The 14258-nt window shown below is 46.2% G+C and overlaps 1 protein-coding gene across 1 annotated transcript in view; it reads left to right on the forward strand.

Moving 5' to 3' along the window:
* The window catches only part of LOC102159067, a 124611-nt gene that overhangs the window by 84258 nt on the left and 26095 nt on the right, over positions 1 to 14258 (forward strand). The window contains exons 16-19 of the mRNA XM_021065551.1: positions 7370 to 7521; positions 10077 to 10179; positions 13659 to 13765; positions 13848 to 13927. Coding sequence (XP_020921210.1) covers positions 7370 to 7521; positions 10077 to 10179; positions 13659 to 13765; positions 13848 to 13927 — 442 coding nt within the window. The remainder of the gene's footprint in view (positions 1 to 7369; positions 7522 to 10076; positions 10180 to 13658; positions 13766 to 13847; positions 13928 to 14258) is intronic.

The raw sequence follows: 14258 nt of genomic DNA on the forward strand, positions 1-14258 counted from the left end.
ATATATCTGACGAGAGACTTGCGTCTAAAACAGAAAGAACTCTTAATGCTCAGGTATTGCTAAAACACAAATTAACTTTTAAATGAAGAAAGGACTTGAACAGAAATTTCTTCAAAGATTCAAATGCCCGGTAAACAAATGACAAGGTGCTCAACATCATTACTCACTATGAAAAGGCAAACCAGGGAGTTCTCGTCGTGGCACATCAGAAATGAATCCAACTAGGAACCATGAGGTTGCAGGTTCGATCCCTGGCCTCGCTCAGTGGGTTAAGGATCTGGCGTTGCTGTGAGCTGTGGTGTAGGCCGGCAGCTACAGCTCCAATTAGACCCCTCGCCTGGGAACCTCCATATGCCAAGGGTGCAGCCCTAAAAAGACAAAAAATAAAAAATAAAAGCAAACCAGAACCACAATAAGAGTGGCTAAAATCAAAAGATAGACAATATCAGGTGTTGTCAAGGATGTGGAGAAGTTGGAGAACTCATGCATTGCCGGTGGGAATTTGAAATGATGCAGCCACTTTGGAAAACATTTTTGCAGTTCCTCAAATGCTAACCATAGAGTTAACATGACCTAGCAATTCCACTCCGTGCTTTACACCCAAGAGACTTGAAAACATTTGTTCACACGAACACTCATATATAACTATTCATAGGAGCAGTATTTGTGGCCGCCGAAAAGTAGAAATAAACCAAATATCCATGAACTGAGGAATAGATAAATGAAATCTGGTATATCTATGCAATGAAATATTATTCAGCAAAAAAAGAAATGAAGCTCTGCCACATGCTACAGCATGGAAAACCTGGAGAAGCTTTAACAAAAAGCCATGTATTACATGATTGCGTTTATATGAAATGTCCAGAATAGGCAAATCCACAGAGACAGAAATGAGTATAGTATATGCCAAACTCACTTGGCATGAGGTGAAAATAGGGAGTGACTGCTAATGGACATGGGGTTTCTCTTTGGAGTAATGAACATTTTCTTTTTCTTTTTTTTCTTTTTCTTTTTTTTTTTTTTTTTTTTTTTTTTTTTTTGGTCATTTTATCTTTTAGGGCCGCACCCGAGGCCTATGAAGGTTCCCAGGCTAGGAGTCCAATCAGAGCTGTAGCCTCAGGCCTACACCACAGCCACAGCAATGCAAGATCCAAGCTGTGTCTGTGACCTACACCACTGAGCAAGGCTCGCTAACCGCTGAGCCATGTCAGGCAGAGAACTCCTGTTTTCTAAATTAGATAGTGGTGATGATTGCACAACTCTATGAATATGCCAAAAAACCACTGGATTGTGCACTATAAAATGCAAATTTGGAGTTCCTTTGTGGCTCAGCAGGTTAAGAATCCCAACTAGTATTCATGAGAACATGGGTTCCATCCCTGGCCTCGCTCAGTGGGTTAAGTATCCAACATTGCTGTGAGCTGCAGTGTAGGTCACAGATGCAGCTCAGATCTCCCATTGCTGTGGCTGTGGCATAGGCTGGCAGCTGTAGCTCTGATTCAACCCCTAACCTGGGAACTTCCATATGACTGCAGGAGCAGCCTTAAAATAAATAAATAAATAAATATTTTAAAAATAAATAAAATGCAAATTTTGGAGTTTTCTGGTGGCTCAGCAGATCTGGCATTGTCACTGCTGTGGCAAGGTTTAGATCCCTGCCCAGGGAACTTCCACACACCGAGGGCGTGGGCAAAAAATTGCAAATTTTGTAGTGTGTGGATTAAATGTCAACAAAACTATTTTTTTTTTTAAGAAGAGGAGGGGGAGAGAGAGGAATCAGGAATGACACCATGGTTTGGGGCCAGAGCCAAACACTGCAATGAGGAAGATGGTGGGGAAGAGGAGTATAGGATCCCAAGCCTGGATGTGGAAGTATTGGAGAGACTCCCTGAGTTGAGGGAAGATGTCAGGGCTGGAGGCATAAATTGGGGAATCATTAGCATTTAGATGGAATTTTAAGCCATGGAGTGGCTGAAATCATAGAAGGAGCAAAAGTGGACTAAGCAGAGAAAAGCCCCCAAGACTGAGCACAGGGACCCTGTGACGCTCTGGGATTCCACTGTTTGTGGGGTCCAGTGTGGCTCCAGTGAGGTGAGCTTAGAGTCCATCTCATGACAATGAGGAGAATATTTTATATAAAAGTAGGTGTTGAGATCACAGCCAGGGATACAACCAGAATCCAAACTCAGTTCAGTTGTCCAAGAAAATCTGATTAAAATGGTAAAATTTATGGACTTTAGTTTTTGATTTATTTTGAAACTCACATTCATCCAAAGGCATCCTCCAAGGCCACAAAGTTGAAGATTTCATATTTTTAATTCAGTTTTCCCAAAACCATCAGATAATCATAATTCTGTATGTGAGGGCACATCTTCTATTTTCTTTTCCTAGTGCCTCTCCATTTTCTTCCAATCTAAACGCATGATTACAAGATTAGCATCTTGCCTGTGATGATTCAGGCATATTGAATCACTTCCCAAAGTATGTTTAAAATATATTGAAATCCTATCTTGGAAATAGGGTGTGTGATTTATTTCAGAATATATTATTCCTATAAAATAAAAACTAATCAACTAGGAACCAAACAGCTAAATTTCTAGCATGCCTGATCAGATAGTCTCCATTCTTTGATTGATTTTTCAGCCCAAATATTTCATGTCTCTAAATCATGGGGACATACAAAACATTTCAGGACTCTGCAGGTTTCTGGCTTTCTCTGAAAAAGAGTAAAGTGACAGATTGAGATTTCCATTTTCACTTGTTATTTTCTGTGAATTTAATATTGCATACCACAGAAAGAGCTGTTTTGTGTCAACAGGAATTAGGATGGAAAGAAAGTTATTTCTTGGAAGGAAGATAGCATGGTGTATTAGTTAAGGCTTGCCACTGTAACCAGTAAACCCAGTACTTTACATAGGTCGAGAAACAACAAAAGTTTCTTTCTGTCCATTGTAACAATCCAGTGTCAGTGCTCCTGGTGAGGGCATTTTTCCCCCTTCAAGAACAGGGCTGTCTCCATAAGGGATCCCACCTTGCTTAGGTTCTCAGATTCCTCTTATCCAGGTGCAGTGGGTGTGAGAATTGAAAAGGCACATCTGCCTCTTTAAAAATCCCAGCCATAGATGACACATCGCTTTCTTTCACGTGATGCTGCTGAGTTCATGACGCTGGGTAAAAGGGAAACTGGGAAATGCCTTAGTCCAGTTGCTGCTTCCCAGTAACTTTTCACCATGGACAGGGAAGCTCAGATTTGGAGGAGGTGAGGCAGAATGCCAGAGAGACAGACAGACTTGAGTTTGAACTCTGAGACTGCCACACATTGGATGAGCTTGGGTGAAGTACTCAACCCTTCTGAACTGAGTTACACAGTTCTTTGGGACATTGGTTTACTCTTTGGCAAAATGGAGGAAAGCGCCATTGTATAAGTTTGTTGTTCATAAAAGATAATTTACGAACTGTGCTCACCACAGAATAGTTTTACCAGGTAAGATTCTTTTGAACCAAAGAGGCAAAAATCCAACTCAGATAGTTTAAGCTGAAAAGGGAGTTTGAAGGACTCAGTGTACTCTTGCTGGTTTAAAGACAGAGGGGGCACCAGGATGAGGAATGAAACTGCCAAAGGAGGTGGAAGAGGCACCTGGCCAACAGCCATCAGAAAGACAGGAACTCAGCCTCCACAACACGAGCAAGAGGTTTCAAGGTGGTGGCAGAGGAAGGTCATAAGCCCACCTCCTCCCACAGATACAAGTCTGCAGCTGCAAATGGAATGATTCCCTTAGAAAGAAGTCTGGGAGTTCCCGTTGTGGCGCAGTGGTTAACGAATCCGACTAGGAACCACGAGGTTGCGGGTTCGGTCCCTGCCCTTGCTCAGTGGGTTAACGGTCCGGCGTTGCCCTGAGCTGTGGTGTAGGTTGCAGGCGCGGCTCGGATCCCGCGTTGCTGTGGCTCTGGCGTAGGCCGGTGGCTACAGCTCCGATTCGACCCCTAGCCTGGGAACCTCCATATGCCGCGGGAGCGGCCCAAGAGATAGCAACAACAGCAACAACAGACAAAAGACAAAAAAAAAAAAAGAAGTCTGAAAACTGGATGAACAGAGCCTCCACAACAAAAGGTGAAAGGACAGCTTTGAGACATGTGGGAGAGGCAGGGATATGGGCTCCCCAAGGAAGAACCTTCCCCCGGCTGTGGTGATCCACGATTGGGAAGGATCCCAGAGATGCATCTTCTCCCTGAGGTGTGAGGCCTGTCCACTAGATCCTGCGTAGGAGAAATAAGCCCCAGATCATGGGGAATATGCCTAGGAAACTGCAGAAACAGAAACCCTGCTCTTAAAAGGCTTATGCATGGACTCTCCCAACCCCAAAACCAGCACAAAAACACCATGTTGAAAAGTGTGCATTTCATAGGTGAAGGGTACCTGTTTACTAATCTTCAAGTGTCTGCTGGAAAAGCAGGAACCAGTGGGATGCTCTCTGGGAACTGAGTCACTGGCAGAAGCCATTTATGCAATCTCAGTCTTCCTTGCCAATGCTGGTGCTGGTGGGCACCCTTTTGGAATTCTTCATCTAACCTGTTAGTGCCAGGGGGCATGCCTCACTGACAGCCCCACCCAACCCCACACGATGGTAGGATCTCACAATAAGCTGGACGAGAGCTCAGCCCGCTGGCACCCCAAGACAGCTCCAGCCTCACCAAAACAGGAGGGCACACACAGCCCACATAGGGGACACCCCTTGAGCACCTGGCTCTGGTGGCCAGCAGGACTGCACTTCCAAACCCCACAGAACATCTCCTAAATAAGGTCATTCCTTCCAGACTGGGAGATATAACTGATAAACCTAATACATAGTAACAAACAGAGAATTGGGCAAAATGAGAAGACAGATACTTTCCGACTGAAAGGATAAGACAAAACCTCAGAAAAGACCTTCAACATCATTATTAGGAAAATGCAAATCCCAACCACAATGAGCTATCACCTCACACTTGTTGAAATGGCTATTATCAAAAAGTCAAGGTGTTCCCGTCGTGGCGCAGTGGTTAACGAATCCGACTAGGAACCATGAGGTCGCGGGTTCGATCCCTGCCCTTGCTCAGTGGGTTGACGATCCGGCGTTGCCGTGAGCTGTGGTGTAGGTTGCAGACGCGGCTCGGATCCCGCGTTGCTGTGGCTCTGGCGTAGGCTGGTGGCTACAGCTCCGATTCAACCCCTAGCCTGGGAACCTCCATATGCCGTGGAATCGGCCCAAGAGATAGCAACTACAACAACAACAACAACAAAAAAAAAAGACAAAAAAAAAAAAAAAGTCAAGAAATAACAAATGCTGGAGAAGGTGCGGAGAAACTGTACATTGTTGGTGAGACTGTAAATTAGTGCATCACTATAAAAACAGTATAGAGATTCCTCCAAAAATGAAGAAGAGAACTACCATATGATGCAGCTATTTCATTTCTGGGTATATATCCAGAAAACATGAAAACACTAACGCAAAAAGATGTGCGTTTCTCTGTTAATTCCAACATTATTTTCAATAGCCAAGATATGGAAACAACCTAAGTGTCCACTAATGTTTGAATGAATAAAGATGTCACACATACACACTGGAATACTACTCTGCCATAAAAAAGGAATGAAATCTTCCATTTGTGATAACATGGGGAGTGTGATGCTCCGTGAAATAAATCAGATGGAGAAAGATATACTGTATTACTTCACTCATATGTGGAATCTAAAAAAAAAAAACAGAAGCAAAACAAAATACAAAGCAAACTCATAGATAGAACAGATTAGTGATTACCAGGGAAAGAGGATGGAGAAGTGAGTGAAATGGGCTAAGGGGTCAGCTATATGGTGATGAATGGCACTTAGGCTCGTGGTGACGATCCCTCTGTAGTGTACACAGATGTCAAATTATAATACTAGATACCTGAAATTTATAATAAAAAGGGGGGAGAATTTATTGGCTATTGAAACCGGATCCTAGGACAGACGGCTTCATGGGCAGCTGAGCTCACAGGTGGCACTCTTGTTCCCATGCTCAGTGCCTACACTTTGCCCTTCTTCTCCTTGGTTCATACTGGTCTCATCAACACGTAGTGCAGAAAGGCTCTCTCCTTCCAAATGGCCCATAGCAAAGAGGAAAACAAACAATATATTTAAAGCCTTTAACACAACACCGGGCACGCATTAGCTCACTAAGCAGGGTTTCCTTTGTGATGACTGTGATCTTCCCATTTTCACACTTGGTGCGTCCCTCCTTCCCAGGGGGTACAGCCGTGCCTTGCAGCTCTCGTCAGATGGGAGCACCTTAACATCCCACAAGGACCATGGCATGACTCGTGTGCCAATCATTGACTATATTATACCATTATACACTTCCCAGCCGCTACCTAAGCACTCTCTCTCTCTCTCTCTCTTTTTTTTTTTTTTTTTTTTTTTTTTTTTTTTTTTTTTTTGCATTTTTGGGCCATACCTGCAGCATATGGAGGTTCCCAGGCTAGGTGTCTGATAAGAGCTGTAGCCGCTGGCCTACACCAGAGCCACAGCAACTCGGGATCCCAGCCGCGTCTGCAACCTACACCACAGTTCATGGCAAAGCCAGATCCTTAACCCACTGAGAGAGGCCAGGGATTGAATTTGCATCCTTATGGGTACTAGTGTGGTTGATAATCCACTGAGCCACAACAGGAGCTCCCTAAGCACGCTGTTTTTTATTAAATTTTTAAATTCCTTAAAACAACTCTAGAAGGTAAGTGCTATTGTTATTCTCCCCATTTTACAGATGAAGAAACTGAGGCAAATATAATAATTTCCCCAGGGCCACGCAGCCATCAGGCAGTAGAGCTGGGATTCCAACACAGGGGGGAGGGGGGGAAGGGAGGTTATTCTCACAATCAGTAGCAATCCTGAGGTTTGCTGCCCACATCCTCCAAAGATCTGTCCAGCAGCGGCTTTGAGGACCTGTAGTAAGAAATGGGAGCATGTCTGGGGGCAGCGGTAGCTCTGAGCCACAAGTCAGACCCATGGTGTGAGCCCTGGCCGTGGAAGCTGGCTCCATGGGAAGAGAAACTGTCTTTTCCTGAGGGAGTAAAGCACAGCTCTGGGGCCGCGTGACCACAGACATCCCCGCTGCTCGGGCAGCTTCAGCGTGGCAGAGGGCCCAGGAACTCTGTCCCCACTTCCTGCATCCTCTCCAAACCACAGAGGAGAAGAAACCCCTTTTACCACTTTTCCTTTGGGTGAGATAGGAAGGAGGCAGTGTTTAAATATCACTCAGACCTAACCAGGCTCCCAGCAGGTGATGGCTCTGGAAACCCAGCAAAGCAGGCTGCTCAAGAGCTCCTATCCTCTTCCTCGTTTGCTCCTCAGATCTGGGATCTGGAGACCGACAGCTGTCTGTTTACCACCTCTTCCAAAGCCAGCGGCATTCGGGGCGAGCCCAGGGCCTGCCTCTACCTCCCGGACCCCAGAGCCCTGTGTGTGGCCGCAGACGCCATCGCCCTCCTACACCTGAGGCAGAGGTAGGAAGTCGCCCTCTGGGCCGCGAGCAGTCAGCGCTCTAGAAGGTACTGCAGAGCCCAGAGCAGCTGCTTCTGACCTTCTACTCAGTGATCCACAGCTAAGGGCGCTGTGTGAGCCCCCAGTGGGGGCCCCGCAGCCCTAGCTCACAGTATACGTTTGGCAGGCTCTCTAACATTTCCCGCTAGCTACTCCGACACCTCCTCCTTCTATTATCCCAAAGTCTGGAATCTCTCTCTACCTACTTGCGGTCCCATTGCCACAGTGGTACCCCACATCTGAGACCCTGTCCCCAGAGAAGAGCAGCCGCTCAGGGACACGCGGGGACGCTGCCAGGCCGTCATCGAAGGCAGGCTCTTCACTCAAGATGCCAAAGCAACCAGCTGAAAAACAGGAACCTAAGTCAATCAAACTGCTGTTTGTTCTACATGATGTCACTGTGTAGAACAAACAGCCTGTTTGATTGATTTTTTTTTGGAACAAAGTGAGTGAAATTCCACCTTATGGCAAAAGCAGCCTCAATGTCTAGTGCGAACACTTGGGTGGCAGATGCCGCCTTCCCGTCCCCGCCCTGGCCATTGGGAGCACGTGGTCTTGATCCGGTTGCCTACCCTCCTCCGCCTTCCACCGGTTTGCTCCTCTGGGCCAGGGAAGGTGCCGGAAAGGGAGCGCGTAAAGGAGGCCGGGTCTGGCCGCAAGCCCAGCACTTTCCCTTCGGGACCCCACACCCTCCCCTCACACAGGACGGACTCTGCCCTTACACCCACCCTCCAGGACCATCGCGGCAAAGTTCTGATCATCCTTATGTCAAGCCCGCTTCCTCCCTGAGGAGGATTCGCCCAACCGAGCATCTTCTGGCCTAGGACTGAGCCCCTGAATCTCTCAGTGGCCCAGGCTGGGGGCCGAGTGTCTCAGGTGCAGCAGAGAGAAGGAAGGCTGGGAACACTCATGTCCTCAGCCTCGCCTGTGCTGGGCTCCTCTGGCCACCTTCCGTCCTTTCCCTCACTTCCTCCTCGCAGCATTTCCACGGAGGACTACATTTCAGAGACGAGGAAGTGAAGTGTGAAGGGGTTGGAAGGCTTAACTCCGAGGACTGTCCATTCTGTGTGCTGACAGGTGGCTCTGGCGGCAAGGTTCAAGGGCCTGGGTGAGCCCTTTGCACCTGGGTGCCCATGGGAGGCACGCTGCAGGGCCTCCCAGGACCTGGCCCGGCCTTGTCCCCGCTATGAGGGAGAAGTGCTGCCATTCAGACTTGAGAATCCAGAAGGGACAATACAGTTTGCGTTTGTTTGTGGGAAGATATCAATTAATAGAGAAGACGGTCCCCTCTGCAGTCTCACAAAATCACACTCCTCCTGCCCCAACAAGGAGAAGTGTGGTATCATTTTCACCAGTGGCTACTGTTCATTGCATGCCAGTTATGCGAGGCTCTGTGCTAAGGACGTTACATCAGCCTTCCCTGTCCATGGTTCTGTGTCATGGCTTTCAATCAACCGTGAATGGAAAAAAATTTTTTTCTCTTTAGGGCCATCCCTGCGGCATATAGAAGTTCTCAGACTTGGGGTCCAATTGGAGCTACAGCTGCCGGCTTACACCACAGCCACAGCAATGCCAGATCCAAGCCATGTCTGTGACCTACACCACAGCTCATGGCAACACCGCATCTTTAAACCACCGAACAAGCCAGGGGTCAAAACCGCATCCTCGTGGATACTAGTTGGGATTGTAACCTGCTGAGCCACAACAGGAACTCTGGGAGAAAAAATTTAATTCCAGGAGATTCTGAAAAAGCCAAAGTTGAATTTGCCACCCTGGCAACTATTTACATAGCATTGACATTATATTGTGTATTATAAGTAATCTAGAGATAATGTCCAGTCTATGGGAGGATGTGCATGTACTGTGGCAAATACTATGCCATTTCGTATAAGGGACTTGAGCCCCTTTGGATTTTGGTCCTCTTGGGGTCCTCAAACCAACCCGCCACGGATACAAGGGACAGCTGTGTGTATGTTTCTTTTTATCTAATCCTCGAAACAGTGCTTTAAAGTAGATACCATTGGGAAGAGGGATAAATGAGGAGTTTGGGATTAACATATACATACTATAGAACATAGTTAACAAAAACCCACTGTATAGCACAAGGAACTCTCGTCAATACTCCATATAAGAAAAGAATAATATATAATAATATTAATATATTATAATTAATATATAATAATCCATATAAGAAAAGAATCTAGAAAAGAATGGATATAGGTGTAACTGAATCACTTGGCTGTGAAACGGAACCTAACACAACATTGTAAGTCAACTATACGCCAATAAAATTTTTTAAAGTAAAGTAATATGAAGTGGATACCATTATCCCCATTTAACACATGAGAAAATTAGAGTTTTGAGCAGCCAAGTAACTTACCCAGGGTCACAGAAGCATTGCTTGAACGTGACTGTTCTCTTAACCATCCTTTAATAAAGCAATGGATGTCTCGTCGCAAGTATGCGAGTCCTACACTCTGTTCGGATTTTCATTCTCTCTCTCTTTTTCATGAACAAGGTCTCCCCAAGAGCCTGCCCTGGCGGTTTCCCACAGAGAGCCCGTGGTGTGCTGTCGGTACAGCCCCACCTTCAGGCAGGTGGTCAGCTGTTCAGAAGCATCAGTAAGTAGCGACTCTTGGTCTCTTTAGTGATGGGATTACAAGGGTGGCCCCAGCCTCCTCCTCTTGGTGTGGAGCAGAGCGTTCTGGGGCCAGCCTTCCCCAGCAGTAAAGAAGGGGCAGTTCAGTTCTACTTGACCAGGCACCTGGTGTGTTTGGACACGCCTCTGTAAATGCTTGATGGAAGAGCCCACAGAGTCTCCAGGGCTGGTCCTGTGAGCTCTTCAGAAAGACCGTCCGGGCCTGAGGAGTGGCACCGTTTCACAGTGATTCTCTTGTATGGTGTAGGAAGATTAATACCACCCATATAATACACTGCAGTTCTAACTTGGGATGGCGGGTTCAGAGCATGCCACTCCACCTCCCCTTTCAGCAGGCCTCTTGAGGGCCATGCTGGCCCAGCAGTGGAGGAGTGGCCAGTGTCTGGCCCACAGTAATTACTGATTTTTGGATAAGGAGCTAGAGCAGGGAAAAGGCACCTCCCCTAACTCCTGTCCTCCTGTCCTCGAGGTAATGGAAGGGCACACCCAGGTACACGCGTGATGCTGAAGGGTTCTGCCATCTCCTGATATTTGTTCCGTCACCTCCTGCATCACTGGCAGAGGCTACAGCGTTCCAAGTCCTGGGCCATGTGGCCACGACCTCTTTCTTTCTTCCTGCCAGAGCCGTGTCTTTGGGATCAAGGGCATCACAGCCTGGACCTGAACCCTTTATGTTCATATTCATTTCAGCTGCTCCCCTACTTTCTGCTTTGGAGATTAGTGATCACCATGGTTTTATTAAGTACTGAAAGAAATACATTATCGGGTCTTTTGGTCAAAATATTTTTAAGAAGTCACAATTCATCTCAAAGATGAGTTCCTCATAGTTTGGGGTCGCACTTGTCAAGAAGCATTTATTCTCCAGATTTATCAGGGTCATCCATGACTCCAAAGAAACCAACCTTCTCAGCATTCTGCACATTCCTGCCCCTGGCTCTGTGCACCCTTTTCCCATCTCCACCTCAGAATGTCCCTTCTCTTTTCCAGCATACACCTGAACAGTTCCTCAAGGTCCAGCTCAAGCCCTGTCTCCACCAGGAAAAACTTGCCTTCACGGCCTTGACTCATGCAGGCACCTCCCTCTTCCTGACCATCCAACATCAGTGCCCCCTATGGGTGCTGGGCTGTGTTCTCACCAGCCCTGTTCTGTTTCACGTGCGCGAGCCTCTCCTCTAAACAGTTCCAACAGGCACTTGAGGCCAGGGCTCCGAGCATCTACGTTTCCCTCTCCTTTCCTTCTCCATCTGTCAAAATCCTTATTCTTTAAGGCACAGGAAAACAATCCTAGATCCCCTCCCCCATCCAGGCAGCATGAATGGCTCTGTTAGCACTTGGGCTCCTAATTCTATGGCAACACAGTCTGCCTCCCCCAAGAGCATTATTTTGATAGGCGTATCTCCCCGCTGGTGGGTTGTAAGTAGATGTTGAATTGAGATAGAAATACTTTCACAGCTATTACTGTATTAGGCACATGCTGGTAATAAACTCCAGTACTTACTGAATTAAATTATTGATTTGAGTATTTGCTCACCTTGCAAATTTGTTGCTGTGTGAAATCTTTGTAACCTCGTCATGCCCACTGTGACAGTCCACAGCATCTGGATAACATTGCACCTGATATTTGTGGAGGAGAGAACATAGCCAAGGCCTTGATGAAACCTGAATTCATGAAGCCCTCTATACCACATGTGTCCATTCAGCTGTATAAGCAGAGTGCCAGGGATGAGCAGCTTTTGAGGCTTCTGAAAAATATTCGTAAACTGCACAATGAAAATTAATAAATTTTCAAGTGAATGTTTACAACCTACTACATATGAGCTGCAGCTTAATACACATACTTATATATAATATCAAAGTTTATGTGAATAACAAGTAATTTTTATCAGCTGAGCTGAAAACTATAGTCTTTCAAATATTTTAAAATTTACTTGCAAAAATCTAATTTGGGGCACGGTTGCATGTTTAATTGGATGGAATCTCCAAAAGGAAGAAAAACACGGGGCAGTGAAATTCTTAAAGGATGTTATGGCATGAAATTCCCGCTACAAAATGCAAGTTAAGTAGTTATACCTGGAATGTATACACAGCACCTTTAGACTTTTCTTGATTCTGTGAATAGAACCTTAAAGTCATTTTCAAAGATATTTTCGTTGCTCACTTCAGTCTCTTCACTTCTGTTACCAGCAGTAGCAGGTGGCTTTCATGGGGGAATTTTTTCAAACTGTGTTTAATCACATTAACAGGAAGACAGGTCCAGAGGGAGAGTGCTTCTCTTGGGTGTGGATCCTGGGCTGGCTGCCCAGCCCATGTCCTGTCTGCTCCCTCATGCATGCCAGCATGGACCTCAACCATATCACTGATAGGTGCACTTTCTGGAACGTTGGGATATTTGCAAAGGTTGAAACCACTAAAATAAAACCTAGTAACATTGTTTATTGCAGTATTAAGAAGAGCAGATGACAGAAGTTCCTGCCGTGACACAGCAGGTTAGGGATCTGGTGTTGTCTCTTTGGTGGCTTGGGTTCAATCCCTGGCCGGGTATAGTGGGTTAAGGATCTGGCATTGCAGCAGCTGTGGTGTGGGTCAAAGCTGTAGCTTGGGTTTGATCCCTTCTATATGCCGTGGGTGTGACCATAAAAGGGGGGGGGTGGAGAACAGATGAAAGCACCTGAGTTGAACACACTCCTGGGAACCCTGTCAGATACTTAACCCACTGAGTGAAGCCAGGGGTTGAACCTGTGTCCTCATGGATATTAGTCGGATTCGTTACCACTGAGCCACAGTGGCAACTCCTAAAGTGAATAAATTTTGCTGCTCAAAATTCAGTCCACACCTATCTTTTCTGAGTCTGGATGATAAGGAGATTTTTAACCAATATTCCTATATTTTTTAATCTTCTCAGTGAGTGTTATGGAATGAATTGTGTTCCCCCCAAATTCATGTGTTGAAGTCCTAAGCCCCAATACCTCAGAATGTGGCTGTATTTGGAGAGTGAGTCTTTAAAGAGGTGACCAGGTTAAAATGAGGCCGTTAGGGTGAGCCCTAATCCAGCCTGACTGGTACCCTTAGAACAAGAGGCAACGTGGGCTCGTAGAGAACCGCTGGGGTGCATGGGCACGGAGGAAAGACCACTTAAGGACACGGCGAAAAGGTGGTCATCCGCCAGCCAGGGAGAGACATCTCAGAAGAAACCAACCCTGCTGGCAACTTGATCTTGGATTTCCAGCCTCCAGAACTGTGGAAAAGAAATGTCTGTTGTTTAAGCTCCCCAGTCTGTGGGCTTTTGTTATGGCAGCTCTAGCTAACAGATACACTCAGATAAGCCTGCTTGTGTCGAAAGTATGGAAACTTTCAGATCTGCGACACTAGACCACCAAATGCGATTCTCTTTCACTTGATAGCCAGTATCTCCAGGCTGCTTTTTTCAACTTCCTGATGCAGGTGGTGAAAGTATGGGACTGTGAAACGGGAAGGCTGCTGTCTGAATTTATTGGGGCTCACGGCAATGCTGGAATCACTTGTATGACCTTCGACTCCAGTGGAAGAAGGTATGTGCCTTCTCCAGAATCTTCTACCGTTAGGCAGGGTGACCCCTGCCACACCGTCCTGACAGGGGTCTCTGTTTCCTAGGCTGGTTACTGGGGGCAGAGATGGCAGTCTGAAAATATGGAGCTACAACAACGGACATTGTCTGCACACCCTGAAGCATGGCAAGTCACCTCCTACCAAGGGTCCCTGTAAAATAATGTTGCAAGATTAGGCATTGGTAATCTATATAGAAGAAATCCAATGAGATAGAAGATAGGATGCATGGAACAATACTACATCCTCTTTTTTTTCTGGCATTTCATTGCCAGTGACTCCAAACTTCTATGCAGGGGGGGACATGCTTTACATAAATGTTAGCACTCCCATCTATACCCCATGCATTTGTTCCCTCACTGCCTGGTATATACCTGATTTCTTTAAAAAGTTTAACTTTTCTAACCTTTTTAAATACCACATAATTCAAATTTCACAAAGCCTAGGTGAACTAAAACT

This window comes from Sus scrofa, chromosome 11 (assembly GCF_000003025.6).
Source record: "Sus scrofa isolate TJ Tabasco breed Duroc chromosome 11, Sscrofa11.1, whole genome shotgun sequence".
NCBI lineage: Eukaryota > Metazoa > Chordata > Mammalia > Artiodactyla > Suidae > Sus > Sus scrofa.